This window comes from Nerophis lumbriciformis, linkage group LG37 (assembly GCF_033978685.3).
Source record: "Nerophis lumbriciformis linkage group LG37, RoL_Nlum_v2.1, whole genome shotgun sequence".
Lineage (NCBI taxonomy): Eukaryota > Metazoa > Chordata > Actinopteri > Syngnathiformes > Syngnathidae > Nerophis > Nerophis lumbriciformis.
In genome coordinates, this window is record NC_084584.2 from 21,448,415 (window position 1) to 21,471,940 (window position 23,526).

The 23,526-nt window shown below is 38.6% G+C and overlaps 1 protein-coding gene and 1 long non-coding RNA gene across 2 annotated transcripts in view; one reads left to right on the top strand and one right to left on the bottom strand.

Annotated features, from left to right (window-relative positions):
- chrna11 (cholinergic receptor, nicotinic, alpha 11) overlaps positions 1–23,526 on the bottom strand; it is a 32,258-nt gene that overhangs the window by 8,592 nt on the left and 140 nt on the right. Inside the window, exons 2-9 of the mRNA XM_061931361.1 lie at positions 19,000–19,139; positions 18,875–18,919; positions 18,278–18,387; positions 18,106–18,185; positions 8,919–9,086; positions 8,664–8,858; positions 3,995–4,081; positions 2,998–3,107 (exon numbers count right to left, since the gene is read on the bottom strand). Coding sequence (XP_061787345.1) covers positions 2,998–3,107; positions 3,995–4,081; positions 8,664–8,858; positions 8,919–9,086; positions 18,106–18,185; positions 18,278–18,387; positions 18,875–18,919; positions 19,000–19,139 — 935 coding nt within the window. The remainder of the gene's footprint in view (positions 1–2,997; positions 3,108–3,994; positions 4,082–8,663; positions 8,859–8,918; positions 9,087–18,105; positions 18,186–18,277; positions 18,388–18,874; positions 18,920–18,999; positions 19,140–23,526) is intronic.
- LOC140677603 (uncharacterized) overlaps positions 1–23,526 on the top strand; it is a 29,786-nt gene that overhangs the window by 6,108 nt on the left and 152 nt on the right. The window contains exons 2-3 of the long non-coding RNA XR_012049374.1: positions 8,913–9,070; positions 23,302–23,482. This is a non-coding gene — a long non-coding RNA (uncharacterized lncRNA). The remainder of the gene's footprint in view (positions 1–8,912; positions 9,071–23,301; positions 23,483–23,526) is intronic.

Sequence of the window (23,526 nt, forward strand, 5' to 3'; positions counted from 1 at the left end):
GGGTTATTTATTGTTTTTTATAGGCGGAATAGAGGACCTTCCTTTGGCTCCATTGTAAGCGGACCTTTATTTACGAGTTAGAATGCATTTTTTAAAAATACATCCATCGTCATGTCTCTCATAATGATTGTAAATGATAGGCACAATTCAGAGAAAGTGCAGTTCCTCTTTAAGTTGCAGTTACTGTTGCAGGTCCAAGCATACTTGCCAACCTTGAGACCTCTGAATTCGGGAGATGGGGCGGGGGGCGGCGGGGTTGAGGTGGCGGGGGGGCTGGGTTCGGGGGCGGGGTTTGGTGGTAGCGGGGGGTGTATATTGTAGCGTCCCGGAAGAGTTAGTGCTGCAAGGAGTTCTGGGTATTTGTTCTGTTGTGTTACGGTGCGGATGTTCTCCCGAAATGTGTTTGTCATTCTTGTTTGGTGTGGGTTCACAGTGTGGCGCATATTTGTAACGGTGTTAAAGTTGTTTATACGGCCACCCTCAGTATGACCTGTATGGCTGTTGATCAAGTATGCCTTGCATTCACTGATGTGTGTGTTAAAGCAGCATATATATGACTGTGCCGGCACGCTGTTTGTATGGAGGAATAGCGGACGTGACGACTGACGCCCCCAATATTGTTGTCAGGGTGGAAATCGGGAGAAATTCAGGAGAATGGTTGCCCGGGAGATTTTCGGGAGGGGCACTGAAATTCGGGAGTCTCCCGGGAAAATCGGGAGGGTTGGCAAGTATGGGTCCAAGACGTTAGATAGCAGTAGTGTATAGCTCATAGTTTTTGTTGTTGCACCCTAAAAAGTGTCAATACTGTAAATATTTCACTTATTACGCACTGGCTGTTTGATTGTAACTTGCATCTAAGTTGCAGTGTTCATTAAAACATTTAGAGGTGTTGAAATTTAAATTTAAATTGCTTAAGCTAATCAGTAGCATGTCAGTAGCAAAGTTCATTTTTGGGAAAGTGGAGCCTTACTTTCTTTATGTAAGAGTGTTTATTGAGTCAGTTTCTTTGTTAGAAGTGAAAACTGAAACATTACCTAGAAGTAGTTTGGCTGATTCCGCTCTCAGTGCTGCTGAAGTGATGACCAAGTGCTGAAGTGCAACAAGTCGGCAACCGAGCGTGATGTTATGCGCAACCCGGGTAACATGGCACCATTGGATTCTATGTGAATCGGTGCCGAAGGGATTCGGTCGGTGCCAAAAAAGTACCAGATTCATCCCTACTTGGAAAACCACCTAATAAGCCACACCTTTTAATCAACTAATTAAATAATTAAGAGTTTGGTTACACCCTCACCCCCTTAAACATGTTACTTCCCTTAGTTATTAATGGACATATGCCCAAATACTCGTCTATAACCTCTTGAAAACAGCACCTTCTGCTTTGGAAATGTGTCTTTTGCTAAGAGGTCAAGGTTTATTTATTTATATTTGAATCCATTTTAAAACAGCCACTACTGCCCCAAAGTGCCATACAGAGTAAAACAAAAAGGTAAAATAATAAGAAAATGCAATAAAAAAAACTATTGGTACAGAACAATCTAAATATTAAACTTAGCGAAACAAACCAATCAATAAAGTAGTAAAAACTAAATAAGCTCTAAACATAGACAACATTCACACTCACATTCACACACTAGGGCCAATTTAGTGTGGCCAATCAACCTATCGCCAGGTGCATGTCTTTGGAGGTGGGAGGAAGCCGGAGTACCCGGAGGGAACCCGGAGGGAACCCACGCAGTCACGGGGAGAACCTGCAAACTCCACACAGAAAGATCCCGAGCGCAGGATCGAACCCAGGACCTTCGTATTGTGAGGCAGACGCACTAACCCCTCTTCCACCGTCAGCTTGTGCTAAATAAACACCAGCGCAAACATCCATCCATCCATCTTCTTCCGCTTATCCGAGGTTGGGTCGCGGGGGCAGCAGCCTAAGCAGGGAAGCCCAGACTTCCCTCTCCCCAGCCACTTCGTCCAGCTCTTCCCGGGAGATCCCGAGGCGTTCCCAGGCCAGCCAGGAGACATAGTCTTCCCAACGTGTCCTGGGTCTTCCCCGTGGCCTCCTACCGGTCGGACGTGCCCTAAACACCTCCCGAGGGAGGCGATCGGGTGGCATCCTGACCAGATGCCCGAACCACCTCATCTGGCTCCTCTCGATGTGGAGGAGCAGCGGCTTTACTTTGAGCTCCCCCCGGATGACAGAGCTTCTCACCCTATCTCTAAGGGAGAGCCCTGCCACCCGGCGGAGGAAACTCATTTCGGCCGCTTGTACCCGTGATCTTGTCCTTTCGGTCATAACCCAAAGCTCATGACCATAGGTGAGGATGGGAACGTAGATCGACCGGTAAATTGAGAGCTTTGCCTTCCGGCTCAGCTCCTTCTTCACCACAACGGATCGATACAGCGTCCGCATTACTGAAGACGCCGCACCGATCCGCCTGTCGATCTCACGATCCACTCTTCCCTCACTCGTGAACAAGACTCCGATGTACTTGAACTCCTCCACTTGTGGCAGGGTCTCCTCCCCAACCCGGAGATGGCACTCCACCCTTTTCCGGGCGAGAACCATGGACTCGGACTTGGAGGTGCTGATTCTCATCCCAGTTGCTTCACACTCGGCTGCGAACCGATCCAGGGAGAGCTGAAGATCCTGGCCAGATGAAGCCATCAGGACCACATCATCTGCAAAAAGCAGAGACCTAATCCTGCAGCCACCAAACCGGTGGCTGCAGGATATTTGTAACAAAAGAAATACACTAAAAACAAATGTCTACTGCAGAGGACACAAGTTCTGTGGAGGAAATAGTGTCGAAGCGGAACACAACAGCCGACAGGTGGGGAGTTGAAGCCCCAAGTTTCTTGCCATAGAATAAAAAGTGATGCAGTGAGCCTTAAAGGCATCCTCCCACTTTAAATAGCAGCATGGCAGACTGACAGCGCTTCACTTGATGAGTCACTGCAGAGGCAAAGAGAGAACATAAATAAATGAAAACGTCTCACCCATTTGGGCATGTTTCCTCCATTGGGGTCATGGTGATGGTACTGCAGGACCACCACTGTCGCAATGACCGACATGCCAACGATAATCATTATGCTGGCAAAGTACTGACCTATAGAGGCGGAAAACACACAACTTTACTAGTCAATACATCAAATGACTTATTGCCACTTTGATGTGTCGTTTCAGGCTGTAAAGGATGTTAATTGAGTCTCATATTGTCGCTGTGTGCTCAGTATAAATATGAATTAATATGAAATACAGCCAGAGGCCATAATGAAAAATACGAATATGACACTTGAGGCCAGTATAATTCTAACTCACTTAAATCCTTGCAGTAATCAGCGGACAACCAGGCGGGGGAGGGGGGAGGGCGAACGGGACATAAAATCAAAGTGATGAGCTCGAATGAAAAATGCTTACCATGCAACATTCTATTACTGTACTTCCATCAAGCAAATACAGTGTCGTGGAAACCCATCAAAACCGTACTAAAACTTAAACACAGTTAGAATTAACCATGAACTTTCTTTAGCTTTCTGGGACTTTTCCTCTAAAACTTCTTCCAAAAGACATTCAAGTCCGGTGCTAGCATTAGCTTGTTAGCATACTGGCTCCTACTCAGTTATAAAACATTTTATTGTACCGATATTAACGATTGGTGGTTAAATTAGGGCAAGAAAAATGTAAACATAAATCATAGCGAAGCAATTGGTTACCTAATTTTTACACTTGCATGGACCCTCTGACCCTGGAGTGGATCAATTCCATACAATTTGATGCATGGATCACTACTTTCAGTATATTGTAATATTGTAATCGACTTATTGTTACACTTGCAAGGCTGTCAAAGTTCAAATGTGGCAGTTGGTACAGGTTTTATAATGGCGACAGTTTGACACTGGAACAGACCATTTCCTTTATTTCCTGTGGCAAGGAGTGTTGAAATCCAAACAAATCAACAGCAATTAAGTTTAATTTAAAGGGGGAAACCCCTACCTATTAGCGGGACAGAGTCAGATGTAGCCGGCATGATCTCAGCCACCAGCAGCATGAACACAGTCAGCGACAGCAAGACAGTAATCCCTTTAAAAAAGCGAAAGGAAAAAAGCATACGTTAGTTTCCTGCCAGGGCGAGCGGCACCTTGCATTAACGAGCCAAGTTTTTTTTTTTTTTTTGATGAACGGCCACCTCGAAGAAGCACCCAGCTAAGGCTCATACACTAAATTGCTTTTTGACGTAGTGTAATGCTTTGAGCGAGAGGCAGAGGCAGCCATTTATTTTGTCCAAACATCTCCTGCACACACACTCTTTAAAAAAGTGCTTCATTGGCATAACTATCCTCATGTAAAGACGCTGAAGTAAACAAGCAGGGAGATTAAATGAATGCCTTTTAATGTTATTAATAACACAGCACACCGGATAAAGCAGAGGATTAATTAAATGGCCAATTTTTTTTTTAAGGCTTTTTAATCTGAAGAGGTGCCCTTGCCCTCTCCTTTGTCAAGGCGGTGACAGTGTGTTCCTGGTGGGCGGGGCCTAATCAATTCACTAGCCTTAATGACATTAATAGGTTCATTGGCTGTGCATGTAAGTCGTGTAGGTCATGGCCAACGTTCCCTCTAAGGTGCGCGCCTGCGCAATTGCGCACCGCTCACGCGTCCTCTGCGCACAGCAAATTAATGCCGCGCAGGAAATCAAAAATCCCATCTGAACTTTAAAATAAACACATTGCAATTTATTCTGTATGATTTTGCAATGCAACTCTGTGAGAGACAGGTGACAACAAGAGTGGCCCCAATGAATAAAACAATCTTTGTCAACACAGTTCAATTATCGTCTGTCGAGACACTTTACAGACAGGAATTCCATCAATCACTTTATTGAGCAAAACTGTTTGTAACCACACCAAAAACATGAGTAAAAAAAAAAACTTATCTATAAAAACTGGTAATTTTCTGCCATACAAACCAGGCTTAAACCAACGTTATCATCCGTTGTTTCAACAGAAGCCGCTCACTCATGGCACTTAGCCAGTGCTGCGTTTATGGCCACACAAAAAGTCGGACAACCCCAACGCCACACAATGTGTAAATGCCAGGTTGTAACACTCTGACTCCACAATCAGATGTGTGCTTATTTTACTGCCATTTATTAAGAATATTAATCTAAGGATATTATTCATGAAATATTGTCACTAGATTTCATAAATGCTAATAAAAAGATGTATTTTACAGACAAAAAGTTACAGGAACTAAATGTAATCTCTGAAAGGGGTAACATTTCTTTTAAAGGCAGGACCCGCAGCCGGACATACAATACTAGCACATAGGTCATGAAAAACATGTTTTTTTGTTATTGTCATTGTAAGAGGGCAAAATCACTTGTATCAGAAAATTATTTTAATAAAACATTTAAATTGTTATGATGTCAGGTTTGGGACAGGTGTGACGCTGGTGTGGCCACAGTGTGCACGTCTGATGTTGCTCACATGTGCTCCACTGAATGCTCAGGGAGTTTGTGCATTTGCTCACACACATGAAACATTAGAGGGAACATTGGTCATGGCATACACAAACAGTGGCATTTGTAATATAGCCCTTCTAAAATTTACAATTAACAATATTTGAATAATAACTAGTATTAGTTGCTGCCGTTAAAATAAAATATTTGTATTATATGAGCAAAATGTTTTATTCCTGATATTATATATTTACTGTCTGTACTTAAATCAAAATTAAATATATATGTATTTTTTCATTGATTTGATTTTTTGTATTTAAATTTTATAAAATTTTATGTTAAACAGATGCCCACCAAAGTGCTTCCAAGACAACTGCTTCATATAAAATGCATGAATAAATCATTGATTACATGCTGCCTCTAAGTGTTGCTAATACCACCCACTTAGGCAACAAGGAGGATTTTTAAAAATCACTTAATTACTCATCTAAGCACTTGTCTGTCATCGGAACACTTCCAACATGTCACACTTGTAATTGTGCTCCACTTTTACCTCCTCTTCCTCCACCGCCATGCCTCCTTTTCTTCTCACACTCCCTTTCCTCTTCCTCTTCTCCTTCCTCATCCTGTAATCTCCTCTCAGCTCCTCTCCCTTTTTCATCCCCTCGTCTCAATTTTCTGTGCCGCTTTTCATTTGAGTCTTCAATTTGAGGGTTTTAGGATCATATAACTGCATATTTGCACCACAGAGGAAGGGGGGTGCGATAGAGAGTGTCCCAGTTGGAGATTTTATGTGCACATCAAAAAGATACCACCACCCCTCCAAAAATATCTTGTTGCTGACTCCTTAAGTTCTCTGCTGTTTATTTTTTTGTGGGGGTTTGTGTCTACTCTTGCATGTGTGCAGCGCTACTAGAGAATTTAGTAGCAAATTAAACAAAAAGTATAATACATTCAAACTATTGCACTATACTTGCATGCAATTTTAAGCATTAATGCGATATTTTGTTTAATTATTAGCGCAAGTGTGGCACGCAGCAGAGCCCAAACCTTAGCCATGTCTAAATAGTCCTAATGTGGAACAACACCATCATTGATAATCACCTCTTGCCTGTGCCTAAATCTTATCATTAAGATATACCGGTATGCCTTATTAATTCGGGGTGTCCCGAAACAACTTTTTCACTTCCGATAGAATACCGAGTATTGGCTGAACCAATACTAATCCAATGCGATATCTGCACTAATCATACATATTCATATTATTTTGAATTTATAATATGTTGTACACTGCGATGAGATGGCGACTTGTCCAGAGTGTACCCCGCCTTCCGCCCGAATGCAGCTGAGATAGGCTCCAGCGACCCCCCGCGACCCCAAAAGGGACAAGTGGTAGAAAATGGATGGATGGATGAATATGTTGTACAAAGGACATTTCATAATTTTCGGAAGTTCATCTTGTACTTGACATTGTTTATAGGGTTAGGCACAATAAGTGTTCAACTTCAGTCTAAACCCTTTCGGTCTGCAACATTTTCTTTTTCAATCTATGAATGTACAACTGTTTGTTTATTTTGTTGACCATTGACCGAAGCAGAAGAATAAACTAAACTAAACTAAGTGCAGGATGTTAGAAAGGGCTAGGTCAAATGGAATTAGTCAAACAGAGATCAATGGTAGGTATGAAAAACACTAACAAATGTATTATCAACTGTTCGGAATGAACTTATGTTGTCTTTAAAAAAGTTTAAGTGCAGTGATCATTGATTTTTGGTGACATGTAGTGGCCAAAATAATTAATGAATCATGATGTATGTATGTATGTATGTATGATTAGATGCAGACACGCTTGTTACTAGATACTTTCTAATACACTTCTGCCTTGGAAACTTTGTATCGGCAAGTAATGTGCAACTATAATTATTTGATACTTGTTTATATTGACAAGTGTCATGTATTAGACTGCAATATTGTTTGATTAAGGACACGCATGTCTGGCTTGTGTGCTTAGCTGTTGAGTGGCTGCTAGCTCCTAGTAGCCTAGAGCAGTGGTCCCCAGCAGTTTTTTTAATTTATTAAATCAACATAAAATACACAAGATACACTTACAATTAGTGCACCAACCCAAAAAAACTCCCTCCCCCTCATTCACACTCATTCGCACAAAAGGGTTGTTTCTTTCTGTTATTAATATTTCTGGTTCCTACATTATATATCAATATATATCAATACAGTCTGCAGGGATACAGTCCGTAAGCACAGATGATTGTATTATTTTAAGACAAAAAAATAAAAAATACCATATACACCCCACTCCCCCACCCACACCCCGGTCCATGGGACACATTTTCAAGCGTTGACCGGTCCGCAGTTACAAAAAGGTTGGGGACCACTGCCCTAGAGCCTACCATGTTTGCCTTTTTTAAACCACTTCACTGAAATAATTTGGAGGACATCTATATCAGTGATTCTCAAACTGTGGTACCTGTACCGCTAGTGGTATGCATGCTCCGTCTGGTGGTACACCAAAGAATCATTTGATTAAAGTAGTGTTTTATTTTCCTATATTTAAACACTGTGTTACTGTTCAAACGTTGTGTAATGTTACAGTGGCCAAATATATTAAATATTATTGTTAAATAAAACCTCTGCCTTGTTTTAAATGAATACCTAGGCCCACTACGCTACTCTACTTAATTTAGGTCATTATGGTGGTCATTGGAGACCCAAGTTTTTTCTGAGTTTGAGAAACACTGATCTTAATATTTACTGCATGCCTTGCACAAGTAAACGCGCTGCAGGATTGCTTTTCTCAAACATTTTAGATGTAAGTCAGTATCATCTGATAATAGTTTATTTGCTGATATTGCATACCAGTATCTGTTTGGGACATATCATTAATTGAGAATTCTACGTAAAAATTAAAAAAATAGTACATAGTAATCAAAGTATTGTACATATAAAATACATATATAGAGAATATATATTTTTAAATGTGAAGAAATTATTCCATACTGTAACTGGTAACAAATAAACCATTTTTTCCAGTTATTAATAAATAGAGTAAGTAGACCAAAGTTCTTCCAAGCCTCATATATATTTTATTGCTTTTTATTATTTATCTATAAACATCTCTTGGAAAGTTAGTTATTTTTCTTTGCAATTTTTCAATTTTCCACTGTCCATCCATCCATCTTGGCTTACCCAGTGAGATCTTTTCTCCAGAGTCAGCAGGTAGCACAAAGATGAGTAGGGTCATTGAAGAGAGGAGCATGCAGGGGATGAGAAGGTTGAGGGCGTAGTACAGCGTTCTCCGTCTTATGGTCACGATAAAGGTCACATCCGGATAGGGCTCCTTACAACACTCGTAGAATACCTCGTTCCGAGTGCCGGGCACTCCTGAAATAATTTGATTCTTGAGGAAAAACTTCACAACAGAACCTCTCTTAACAGGCTCACCTATGAGGTCCCACTCCCCGTTGGACATGTAGCCCGACATGTCCGCGTCGTTCATCTGGAGATCGAGCAGCCAGCCGTCGTACGTCCACGAACCGAACTTGAGCACGCACTTCTGGATGTCGAAGGGGAACCAGCGAACGTCCACGTTGCAGGTGCTCATGAAAATGCCTGCAGAGATGTTGAATAGGGGATCCATTGAGTGGACCTCACAAAATGCTAAAGACTAGGTAAATGCTGCCATTGTGGTCTTAAAGGGGACCTATTCTGCAAAACCAACTTTTCTTACCTATTGGTACCTGTGTTTGTGTATTTTGGATCTGCACACGTCCCGAAATTTTTTAAATCAAGCCAAGGAGGCATGGCGGAGATATTTATAAAACAATCTTGCCTTCCTTCAAGGGATCCTTGGCCGTAACTATCATTGAGGACACCGAGGTCATGTCCTCTGTATTTTTTTAAGTGATAAAAAGAAGATTATATGACTGACGCAAAATGTACTTTGTGTAGGACATCGTCCGCGCTGTACTGTACTGCGCCTGTACAGCACTATGCGATCATCTTCTCACGATATACGATCTTTGGTCATGCTGCAACTCCAGCAACGTAACACAATGACATCCACTTTTACTATAAACAACATCCGATCGGAAGTGTGCTGTCAACATAACATCAACATTCAATTATACTGACCTTACAATGTATTAAATCCATAAACTGCTATAAAAACTGGTAGAATTGCGTAGCGCGCGAGTTATTGCGATGTAGAGAAATCCCATAGTTTTTACCAATTTTCAGGAGATTTTCCATATTTTGTAATGCAAAAATGTTAATGTTCCTCTTAGACACAAAGGTGTTTGTGAAATCCCCTGATGTTTTTTGGAGCTAAATTAACCACAATATTAGCACCGCAAAAACCTGGTCCGACATTTCATTCAAAAATTATCTTAAAAAAAAAATAAAATAATAATAATAGATTACATTTTATATCGCACTTTTCTATTATTAGATACTCAACAACTTAAAGCCATGTCCAGCTGTTTACTGACGTATAAGTTTCTTGTTTAGCAAAATATTACTGAAAATTACTATCAGCTCCAAATATCGGTTATCGGACTCGTTGACTACTAATAATTGGTATCAATCCTGAAAAAAACACATCGGTCGATCACTACTTTCTTCATGCTGCCTCCAGTTAAACTATTTGGAATTTGCCCTAATTGTGACACTGATCCCAGTTTTTTCCCAGTGTGACATCAGCGGATTAACCATATATGGCAGGGGTGTCAAACTCAAATACAGAGTGGGCCAAAATTTAAAACTGAACAAAGCCACGGGCCAAGGTTGAACAAATTAACCTTTTAATAGGGACCCAAACAAGTTTTGCATTGAATATTGAACAAGCAAGGCTTATATAACTTTATAGTGACATGCAAAATCGAGTTTCAAATAATAATAATAATAATTTAAAAATATCAATGGCATATCAAATACAATTTAAAATAAAAATTGAATGCGTCTTTTCTATTTGCAGCCTTCTGAGGTAAATATCAATATTAAATTTTTCCACAGGCTAATACATTTGAAAATAAAATAACAATGAATAAACCAACCATTCAGGACTTTAAACTGCTCAGTTTGCAACACACTGATCTAATCTGATGTGCCCAAGCCAGATACCTGGCATCTTTTCTTGGATGCTAGTTCATTAATGTCGGGGCTCAGGCTTTGAGCTGAGGCAACCTTCATTATCGAACGAAGGTGTTCATCAGTCATTATATCTCGTAGTCCACCCGGACCACAGTCTTGGGGGCGTGCCTTAAAGGCACTGCCTTTAACGTCCTCTACGAGCTGTCGTCACGTCCGCTTTTCATACATTCTAACAACGTGCCGGCCCAGTCACAACATATGTGCGGCTTCTGTACGCACACACACGTAAATCAACGCATACTTGATCAATAGCGATACAGGTTACACTGAGGGTGGCCGTATAAACAACTTTAACACTATTAAAAATATACGCCACACTGCGAATCCAGAACAGAACAAATACCCATAACATTTTGCAGCACTAACTCTTCCGGGACGCTACAAAATACACCCCCCCCCCCGCCATCTCACACACACACACACACACACACACACACACACACCTTGTAGCATCCCGGAAGAGTTAGTGCTGCAAAGGGTTCTGGGTATTTGTTCTGTTGTGTTTATGTTGTGTTACGGTGCGGATGTTCTCCCGAAATGTGTTTGTCATTCTTGTTTGGTGTGGGTTCACAGTGTGGCGTATATTTCTAGCAGTGTTAAAGTTGTTTATACGGCCACCCTCAGTGTAACCTGTATCGCTGTTGATCAAATATGCGTTGCATTCACTTGTGTGAGCGTGCAGAAGCCGCACATATTATGTGACTGGGCCAGCACTTGTTGGACTGGATGAAAAGCGGACGTGACGATTTTCGGGAGGGGCACTGAAATTTGGGAGTCTCCCGGGAGGGTTGGCAAGTATGAGAATTAGCGGTGAATGCGGTGTTACCGCGGCACCGCCGCTGTATATAATCGGCGGGCCAGCTCTAGTGTTAATTTGATATCGCCTCAAGGGCCAAGTGAAATTGCACGGCGGGCCAATTTTGGCCCGCAGGCCAGAGTTTGACACCATGATATATGGTATAAATTTACCAAAAGTGTTTTGCTTGAGTCCAACATTCATCCTCCGCGGTTGCCATTTCTAATACAAAGTAGGGTATAGTTTCAATTTATATTTGTCAGTAGACTTGCTTTGGAAGCAGTACAATCTACAACAAAGATGGCGGGAAGAAGACGCAGTCGAAGTGGAGCCACGTAAATAAGACAGGCCAAAAAACGGCGCATCCTGAAGAGACGTCAGAAAGCGGCTTGAAGATAGTCTGTAAAATATAATCTATGCAACATTTTGACCAAATAACCACCATTACATGTAATGTAGACCACAAGGAAGTGTTTTACATGTAGAAAAAAATCATAATGTGACTCCTTTAATGGTCATTAGAGGAGATAAGTAAAACACTTGACATGCTCATGGATAAATGGATGGAGACACCACTTCAATCTGACTACTTGCATTGGCTTTTGCAGCTCATTACATTATGCAGATGTACCGAATGTTGCATCCAGAGGGTGAATGTTCTGCCGGCGCATTGTTGGCAACTCCCGACGCGAAGATATATATCTTGTAACCTTGAGGCAAGACTCGCAAACAACACTCTCTTTCGCCATGCAGCTCAGGTCCCGAAATAAAACTCCATCATTCTAAAAAGCCTCTTTTTCAACGCAACGGCATTTCCAGGCCCGCCGTCTGGGATGAAGGTGTGCGCTCGCAAAAGTCGCCTGATTTAGATTGTATCGTGCTTCAAAGAACTACTTTGGAAACAGGGAAGAACTCAAAGAAACGATAGAGTCAACCTGTTTCCTTGATGACATTGTGCTCCATCAGACTTTTGGCTTTGGTAACTGAAGCCAAGTTTGCATGGTGAAGATGCTTTCTAAGACATATATTAATATGGTACAGCATGCGCTCCTTTTATTATACACAACCAAGCATCAGCTCCTCTCTCATCTAATTGGCCCCGATCCTAATCACAGCAGCCAGAAGCTGCATTTACATTGAACAGCAGCAGCCTAATAATAAACATGGCGGAAACTGATAGTCTTCTCTGCCTGCAATGCACAAGTTTTACTTCAGAGCGCTTCAACGCCACCATGTCGCAAAAACCGCCAGGGGACAGATTGTCAGTGCGCTCTAATCTGCCATGCAAAGACACAGGATGAACAGAGTGGAGTTAAGGCTATTTATAGGTGTTACTCTCTGCGAGGGCAATCTCCATGTCAACAGTGGCGCTGTTTTTATGGCCATGAAATATTAACCTTGGTGTGTACATGCAGGGAGACATGCAAGGAATGCTAAATGGCGAGCACTAGCGCCGCATCGCTCACTGGGAAGATAAAAGACGGAGTGATGGGGAAGGAGAGGAAGGAGTATGGATGTATATATTATGGCCACTGTGATAGGGAAAAATATGCGACAAAAAGTCTTACTGTGACAAGACTAGAATTGGAATACTGTAAACAAATGTCAAACTGTCTCAGGAGAGAATAAAAAAGTTTAAATAAAGCTGTGAAAGTAAAACAAATGAAGTTGCTCCGTTGCAAGAAAAAAGTTAAGATTGTGTAAATAAGTCGTAATATTAGGAGAAAAAAGTTGTAATGTTTCAAAAATGAGACCAAGACAAATTCTCCCAGGAAAAATATTTTTGTAATATTACAATAAAAGGCAGTAATATAAGTAGAAAATTATAGTCTTCCAAGAATTAAGTCTTAAAAGAGTCATAGGGAGAAAATAGCCGTAATATTACGACAAAAATGCATAGTAATAGAAGTAGAGATGTCCGATAATATTGGCAGGCCGATATTATCGGACGATAAATGCGTTAAAATGTAATATCGGAAATTATCGGTATCGTTTTTTTTATTATCGGTATCGGTTATTTTTTTTATTTTTTTTTTTATTTTTATTAAATCAACATAAAAAACACAAGATACACTTATAATGTGTTAATTCCATGACTGCATATATCGGTTGATATCGGTATTGGTTGATATCGGTATCGGTAATTAAAGAGTTGGACAATATCGGAATATCGGATATCGGCAAAAAGCCATTATCGGACATCCCTAAATAGAAGGAACACAACAAGTTGTTGCATTACAATGTAAAGGGGTTATGTTAGAAGAATAATTTATAGAAGAAACAAAAAAAATTGTTGCTTTATTGTAGTTATCGTACAAGAAAATGGTTGTAATGTTACGAGAAAAAAGTCATTAAAAAGGTGTAAAAAAAATTGAGAGAAAAAAGTCCTAATTCAAGTATAGTGAGAAACAGAGATTGTAATATTACAATAAAAAAAGTTGCAATGTTTTAAGAATGGTATTATATTAGTAAAAAAACATGTTGTAATATTATGACAGAAATGGGTAAGAACCAGTGACGTGTGGTGAGGTTGATGGCTGGTGAGGCACTGACTTCATCACAGTCAGATTTAAGAACATATGAACCCTAAAGAGTATCTTATTCACCATTTGATTGGCAGCAGTTAACGGGTTATGTTTAAAAGCTCATACCAGCATTCTTCCCTGCTTGGCACTCAGCATCAAGGGTTGGAATTGGGGGTTAAATCACCAAAAATTATTCCCGGGCGCGGCGCCGCTGCTGCCCACTGCTCCCCTCACCTCCCAGGGGGTGATCAAGGGATGGGTCAAATGCAGAGGACAAATTTCACCACACCTAGTGTGTGTGTGACAATCATTGGTACTTTAACTTAACTTTAACTTTACACATACAAACTGTAGCACACAAAAAAGCACATTTAGTAAAAAAAACGTTATTATGGTCTCACCTTTACTTATAAATGAAGTCCACAACTAAAGCCCTCACTTAAACTTTCCACGTGCAATATTGAATCTATTTAAAAAAGTGTAACCGAGGGTTTATAAATGTCGCCTATACTGTATGAAACTACAAAATAACAAACACGGAGGCTCCAGTTTACACGAGGACCACTTTATTTACCTTCTTTCAAAAACCTACGCTCCACTCCGTGTCAACACTTCCGCTCTTAGCGCCTTCAAAATAAGAGCTCAAGGCATATACTGTATAACAGCGCATAACAGGAACTTAACATCACAAAGAGAAAAGCCCATGAAAATAGGTTACAAAAGTTATTTAATAAGAAGCCAAAAAGTGCAAAAACAATAATGTTCGTGTTGGAGGAGTTGTGAATTAGATACACCTGCAGTCTGCAGGTGTACCTAATGTTGTGGCCCTGCAGTCATTCACAACTCCTCCAACACGAACATTATTGTTTTTGCACTTTTTGGCTTCTTATGAAATAACTTTTTTAAATAGATTCAATCTTGCACGTGGAAAGTTTAAGTGTGGGCTTTAGTTGATACAACAATTCTATGGCGGGGGTGCAGGAGGCGGGATTACTGGAGCCTCAGCCAGTGCGTCTTTTGCAGCCGTTTTATGATCGCTCAGCACAAGAAATGCGTTACACACATACAGTTGTTGACAAAATACACTGTACATTATATACCTCAGCTAACTAAACTATGGAAATGTATAATATAATTCATATAGCAATACAGTCTCACTGCACAGCAGGCCAGCAGTTAGCCGAGTCCGGAATCCATGTTGAGGCACTGAGTGACGTGCCTCAACTGGCTGCTGTTCCCTGCACCGTCTCTTCTCAGTATTTGAACAGCAAATGTGAAAATTCAGCGATTTTGAATAAAAATAATCTACAACTGGTGAAGTTAAATGGAAAATAACTTTATAGTATAATCACTGGATACATATAACAATTTAATTTTTTTTTTTTCTTTTTACATTTTTTTCTTTCCATGATGGCAGGTGAGGCCCCAGCCTCACCTGCCTCTAGTGACTGCACGTCACTGGTAAGAACTGAAGAAAAATGTCACAACAGTGAAGTTATAATATTATAGTGTTACGAGAAAAACGTCGGAAATATACCTAGAGAATTGAGAAACAAGACATAATTATAGACAAAGATAAATATTGTAATATTACAACAATGTTCTAATGATGTCATATTAGCATTAATAAATGTTTGAATATTAAAAAAAGTTGCAATATCATGAGGATATTGTAAAGTCATTATATATATTATATAATACAGGGGTCGCCAACCCGTCGATCTTTGGGATCTATGGTTGATCGCAAAAATATTAGGAAAAAAAATGTATTGATATGAAATCAGTGACACCCGCTCCCTGAACATGCCCGCACGCCTCTGCCTCTCTCTCTTCAGTCTCTCGTCTCCCGGCTCTCGACACCGCGGCCACACACCCCGAGCGCGGCCGCGCGCTACAACTGCTCATTTTGTCTATTGCATGACGTGCTCATAAATCATCGGGCTGCAACAATACATTGAGGCTGATTGTTACAATGCATCGGACATTTTTTAATATCCAACATCAAACAACTCTGCCCTCAACCACGAGTCCACGGCCATCATTGCTCGCCTGCAACCGGAAGCGAACAAGCCAAATACAAGACTCTGTGAACATTGCTCCAAAAAGTACGGATTTTGTGTTGATTTATTTTGTACACAAAACTAAACATTAACTTGTGCAAAGACAGTAATATATGATAAGGAAGGACTTCCCCGTCTGTCATCCATCCATCCATCCATTTTCTACCGCTTGTCCCTCTCGGGGTCAAGGGGGGTGCTGGAGCCTATCCGAGCTGCATTCAGGCGGAATATATATACATATATATATATGCACATATATACATAGTTATAGTTAGATCTTGCTTTGACTTTTGGCTGTGACCAGGGATTTTTTGCTCTAAAAGGTTGGTGACCACTGATATAATATGTATATAATACTAATGTATGTATAAAAAAAGTTGTGATGTTCCAAGAATATTATGAAAACATCACTAAATCAAAATTCTATCACAACAATTAAAGTTAGAATGTTACAAAAATAATGTTGTTGTAGTAGTGAAGAAAATAGCTGTAATGTTAAGAGAAAAATGTTGTGAGGAAGTCTAAGGAAAATGTTTGAGTTATTATTAAGAAACAGAAGTTGTAATATTACAATAACAAAGTCATAATGTTCTAAAAATAATGTAATTATATTAGGATGAAAACATGTCGAAAATGGGTTAAGTACTGAAGAAAAGAAAAAAATATTACAACAATAAAGTTGTCATACTGTAATACAATAAAATAGTGATGTTATGAGGAAAAACGTTGGAAATAATTCTCAAGAGAATTCAGGAGAAAGTTGTAATTAAAGAGTACAGTAAATATAGAGGGGGAAAAAAGATTGTACTATTATGAGAAAAAAATCGTAATCTTCTAACAATACCGTCATGATATTAGGAGGGAACAAAAGACATAAAAGGTATTAATCGAAGTAAAAATTTGAATAGTCACGAGAGTAAAGTCATAATATTGACAGAAAGAAAGTTGTAAGGTTCCGAAAATATTACGAAAACGTTACAAAAGTAACATTTCATCACACATAAAAAGTTGGATTGTCAAGAAAATAACCAAACTTTATTGCTGCAACGAAGTTGTACAAACCTCGTTTCCATTTGAGTTGGGAAATTGTGTTAGATGTAAATATAAACAAAATACAATTATTTGCAAATCCTTTTCAACCCATATTCAATTGAATGCACTACAAAGACAAGATATTTGATGTTCAAACTCATAATCCTTTTAGATGAGCTCAGGCCCAGCGAAGCCGACGGCGTTTCTGAGTGTTGTTGATAAACGGTTTTCGCCTTGCATAGGAGAGTTTTAACTTGCACTTACAGATGGAGCGACCAACTGTAGTTACTGACAGTGGGTTTCTGAAGTGTTCCTGAGCCCATGTGTTGATATCCTTTACACACTGATGTCGCTTGTTGATGCGGTACAGCCTGAGGGATCGAAGGTCACGGGCTTAGCTGCTTACGTGCAGTGATTTCTCCAGATTCTCTGAACCCTTTGATGATATTACGGACCGTAGATGGTGAAATCCCTAAATTCCTTGCAATAGCTGGTTGAGAAAGGTTTTTCTTAAACTGTTTAACAATTTGCTCACGCATTTGTTGACAAAGTGGTGACCCTCGCCCCATCTTTGTATGTGAAAGACTGAGCATTTCATAGAATCTACTTTTATACCCAATCATGGCACCCACCTGTTCCCAATTTGCCTGTTCACCTGTGGGATGTTCCAAATAAGGGTTTGATGAGCATTCCTCAACTTTATCAGTATTTATTGCCACCTTTCCCAACTTCTTTGTCACGTGTTGTTGGCATCAAATTCTAAAGTTAAAGATTATTTGCAAAAAAAAAATGTTTATCAGGTTGAACATCAAATATGTTGTCTTTGTAGCATATTCAACTGAATATGGGTTGAAAATTATTTGCAAATCATTGTATTCCAATTATATTTACATCTAACACAATTTCCCAACTCATATGGAAACGGGGTTTGTAAATTTAGGCATATCAAATCGTAATGTTAACTTAAACGTACACATTTATGCTCGAAATATTACAGCTTTTTCCATGTCATATACATGTATTAGTTTCGCTTTATGACATTTGTTTTCTTGTTTTTTCTGACCCACCTGGAGGTAAATACTCAGCATAGCCACTGGAGTTGACCAGCACATTGGTCTTAAAGGTGGAGTCAAAGTCATCATCTGCACTGAAGAACCACAGGGCAGTCAGATGGAATAGTAGTTATAGATAAAAAAAAAATATGGATATAAACACCACACATGTATGTGTTTACATTACCTGTTGTACAGTAGAATATCTGGAGTCCAGATTTGGTCTGCTCTGAAGCGAAGGTTTTTAACTCCGGGATGTTCGCTCTGGTTCCACTGGAGATAGTGGTCAAACCAGCTCTTCACAACACACACACACACCACAGCATCGTCAGTCATAGTTTCACCATCACTTCTTATTTGGGATCTTTTTGTTGTTGTTGTTCAACAAAGTCCTGTTTAGTCTGCTCCAATCTACTGGAGTATATATCCAGACTGTGTTTCAATTTGACTTTGCATTTAAAAATATGTTTATAAGTACAATAATATTTTTGATTGATTTCAAAATACAAATAATTCTCATAATTAATAAATTATGTATTTAATTTAAGGAATTTGCAGTTTCTTCGTAGAATATAAACTAAACATACAAAAAAACAACCATGCAAAGGACACTCACTGTACACAACATTAGGTACACAATCTAATGAGGTCCAATACCAAGCATTATCATTAAAAAAACATTTTTGTTTATACAGCTCCGGTATTTGAACTCATTATATTGTGTACTTAATGTTGTAGCCAGTGAGAATTTTATTAGCACCACAAACCTCTCAGGGGTGCTTACCATCCGCAGCCACATGTTTGAGGTGAGCACCTGGTTCTTTTCGTCCTGAAAAACATCGCAAATCCAAAATGTTCTTAGGAGGCCCAAGAGGAGGCGGGGGTGTCGGGGAGGGGCTAGTCACCTACCACATCCATAAGCTGTATCAAACTGAGCGAAAAGGTAACTGTCAGCGGGTGTGAGTCGTTGCCTACGGGTCTTTCCATGCGGTCGTAGTCTTTCAGGAGGGTCTTCAGCAGGCTCCTCTGGTGAGGACCCCCTGAGGACACTGTGGCACACGAAGAAATTTCCATATAATTTAGCGCTCGATAAAGTCCTGCTCGGGAAAAGAGGCAAGGAAGACTAGAGGGAACATTGGAAGTCAGCAAACAAAGTCTAATTAGTGGCAGTTGGAAACCTCATCAGGATGCTATTGGCACTAATGAAGCTATAATTAGGTTGCTTTCAAACACTCCCAAGTAGCGCGCGTTCATTCTGGACTAGATCTTCGTCTTCTAATGGACTGAAAACTTCTGAAATTAAGTCAATCAAGTTTGATTAATAGACATTATGGTGCACTTATATACAAATCACCATAATTGGTATCTAAATCAGGAGAGAAAATTGTTTTAATTAAATACCATATTCTCTCATGTACTGTAGTAGCCAGGGGTGGTTGTGTACTCAACTGTTGAGATACTAGGCATTGATTAGGGGCCAGATTTTTTTCCCCCAATACCTCGACTTCCTATTTAAGGTCAACGTCAATATTTATTTCTGGCTCTGCGTTTAGTAGAGCAGAGGCAACTTTTTGAAGAATGTAAATTAGACTGATATATCTTTGGTATAAATGTAATAACAACAAATGAATTGACAAGAATTTTGAAGAGAGGTGCGTCCTTTAGAAAAGTGGAGGCACTCTTTAAGGAAATGTGGTTTAGTGAAATACATAATAATAATGATTACACATTTTCATTTTATTTGATAATTAATTAATACCATTTTTTACAAGAATTCTGATGAGGTGCGGTGTTTTGTAGCGCACTGGCCATTATTTGTGGAAATACTGTACAGTATTTTGAAAAATCTACAATATATATCGATGCATTATTTATATAAATATAATGATTACACGTGTGTATGTTTTAAATCAGGAGTTAACATTCTAAGTTAGAATAATTATGATGAGGTTTGGCGTTTTGTAGCGCACTGGCCATTATTTGAGGAAATACTGTACAGTATTTTGAAAAATCTACAAATTATATTGATGCATTATTTATATGAATATAATGATGACATGTGTATGTTTTAAATCAGGAGTTAACATTCTAAGTTATAGAATAATTATGATGAGGTGCAACGTTTTGTGGCGCACTGGCCACTATTTGAGGAAATACTATACAGTATTTTGAAAAATCTACAAATTATATGGATACATTATTTTATATAAATATAATGATTACATGTGTATATGTTTTAAATCAGGAGTTAACATTCTAAGTTATAGAATAATTATTATGAGGTGTGGCGTTTTGTAGCGCACTGGCCATTATTTGAGGAAATACTATACAGTATTTTGAAAAACCTACATATTATATTGATGCATTATTTATATAAATATAATGATTACACGTGTATAATGTTTTAAATCAGGAGTTAACATTCTAAGTTATAGAATAATTATGATGAGGTGTGGCGTTTTCTAGCGCACTGGCCATTATTTGAGAAAATACTGTACAGTATTTTGAAAAATCTACAAATTATATGGATACACTATTTATATAAATACAATTACACATATATATATATATATATATATATATATATATATATATATATATATATATATATATATATATATATATGTTTTAAATCAGAAGTTAATATTCTAAGTTATAGAATAATTATGATGAGGTGTGGTGTTGAGTAGAGCAGAGGCCACTATTTGAGGAAATAGTGGAAAAATATATATTATACTTAATTCTTTGAAATATAATGATTACACATTTAGATTTTATTTACATTTAGTTTTAGGAAGGTAGAATACATTTTTTTAAATAAATAAATAAATAATCTCACATTGCCTCTTAAAATGTACAGACATTTTGATGAGGTGTGGCGTGTACACTATAAAAATTACTGTAAAACCTACAGCAAACAATTGTTAAATAGCAACAGTAAAACACTGTGAAATCAAAAATCGTTTAGCACAGTAGTAAATGCAGTGGACCCCTGCAAACCAAGAAACAGTAGATAACCTGAATGTGTTTGGTTATAATACGTAGAAAACACATGACTTTACTGTGAAAATAATGAAAAATTGTTTCAATGCATTTGCAAATACTGTGATGTCACAAGCATGCAAATACTTACTGTATTATTCTGTCTAAATCAAATATTTTGCAGATAGTACATTTAAATTTACAGCATACCTTAATTGTTTTAGGGTTTGTGTTAAAGCATTAGTTTAGTTAACTTTTGGCTTCTTGTATTTTTGTGGCAAGTGGTTTCAGACATTGAGGGTTTGTCTATGTGCTTCATTGCAAACTGCATCGAAATGAACCACGCTGTGTGTTTAAGTGTGTTGGAGCTGGTTGCAAGCAGCCATTTAACAGATACAGAGAATTTAAGGAACATGTTGCGGAAGGTCATGTTGTGAGTGGTCCAGTGAAAAGGTTGGACAAATACAAACAGGCATTTTGCTAGATTTAGTAGCACAGTGGTGAGCGCTCGTGCTTCACTGTGAGAAGGTCCTGGGTTTGATTCCCAGGCGAGGGGTATTTCTGTGTGGAGTTTGCATTGTTCTCCCCGTGAATGTGTGGGTTCTCTCCAGGTACTCCGGACATGCGCTTGGGTATAGGCTGATTGGCAACACTAAAATTGGCCCTAATTTGTTTTGCAGTGAATTCCTGGCAACCAAAGCTGCCAGTATTTTACCATAAATTCAATAATTTTATTTTGTAAACAATATATTAGTTTTTTTCCATAGTAATTCACCGTAAGCAAAAACAGTTATCAGCTATAAAATTAACAGACTCAACATCAGCATATTGTAATGTCCTATACATCATCACTGTATTTTTTACGGTGAATTTCTGGCAGCCACAGCTACCGGTATTTTACCCTAAATTCTGTTTTTTGTTTTTGTTTTTTACAGTGTAGTAAAGAGCATGCCATTATTTGAGGATATATGGTATGATGGAAAAAAATTATCATATTATACATTATTTATATAAATGTGTTTATTATACACATACGTGTTTTTAAACAGATTTTAGCATTTGAAAATGTACAAGAATGATGATGATGTGTGGCGTGTGGTACAGTGGAGGCCACTATAAGAGGAAGAATAAGAAACGTGAATTATACTGGCATATCTTTTTTTAATAACGATTACAAATGTAGTTTGTTTTTTTCTAAATTAGGCGTCAACATTTTAAGTTTACAAGAATGTTGATGAGGTCAGCATGTAGTAGTATTATAGTAGTATTTGAGGAAATATGGTATAGTGGAAAAAAAACACTACATGATGATTACAAATGTGTATGTTTTAAGATAGGTGTTAACATTCTAAGTTTTACAAAAATGATGATGAGATGTGGCGTGTAGTAAAGTGGAGGCTACTATAAGAGGAAATACAAGGGATGTAAATTATCCTGATATTTCTTTTTTAAATAATACAAATGCTGATTTTTTTTATTTCTAAATCAGGCATCAACATTGTCAATTTCCAATAATTTTGTGGCATGTAGTAGAGTGGAGGTCACTATTTGAGGAAATACGGTTTAGTGAAAACATTTAAATTATGAGTTATAATAATAATAATTATTATTATGAGTATGATGATTACAAATGTATATGTTTTAAAACAAGTGTTAACATTTTCAGTTTTACAAGAATTATGATGAAGTGTTTTAAAATAATTATGATGAAGTCTGGTAAGAGAAGGGAAGAATGGAGGCTCCTATAAGAGGAATTACAAGAAATTTAAATTATACTGACATAATGGAATATTTTTTTTCTTTTTTAATTTCGCACTAGCACTTTAAATTCGAAGGGTTTGGCTGCTGTTTGTTGAAAAACTTTTTAAAGAAATATGTATGTTGATGATGATGCCTATAGCGTTATATAAGTTGCATTTAAAGTACTACGCATGCAAATGTAAAGCTTAAAGGCAAAGAACAAACATATCAATCAACATTACTTATTAAATTGAATAATGTGACCATTTGCATCCAAGGTCCCTTTTGTTGCCGAGGTAACTGATACAACGTCCTATAATGTGAAGAGAAGGGATATACTGTATCTTGGGAAAGAGCTGCAAAATGAGGACTATTTGGAAACATTCCTATAGTTGTGAACTTGTCTTTACTTAAAGACATCAACAAACGTAAAAAAAATAAATAAAAAAAAGGCTGTCAAGTTCATGCCTCTGTGTCATCTCTTGACAGAAGCTGCAGCAACACGTCCTACACACACACACACATGCAAGATGGAATGGTGGCGATCCTTCCATGTGTTTCAGTTGGTCCCTCTGTTGTGAGACGTGTGCTTGTGAAAGGAACACCGCAAGACAGACGACATGCAAAGGCATCCCCAGATCTTCCGGGAGCGATGTCAACATGCAAACAGGTGTGACCCGCATCCTCACTTTTCCCTCTCTTGGATGCTCATTT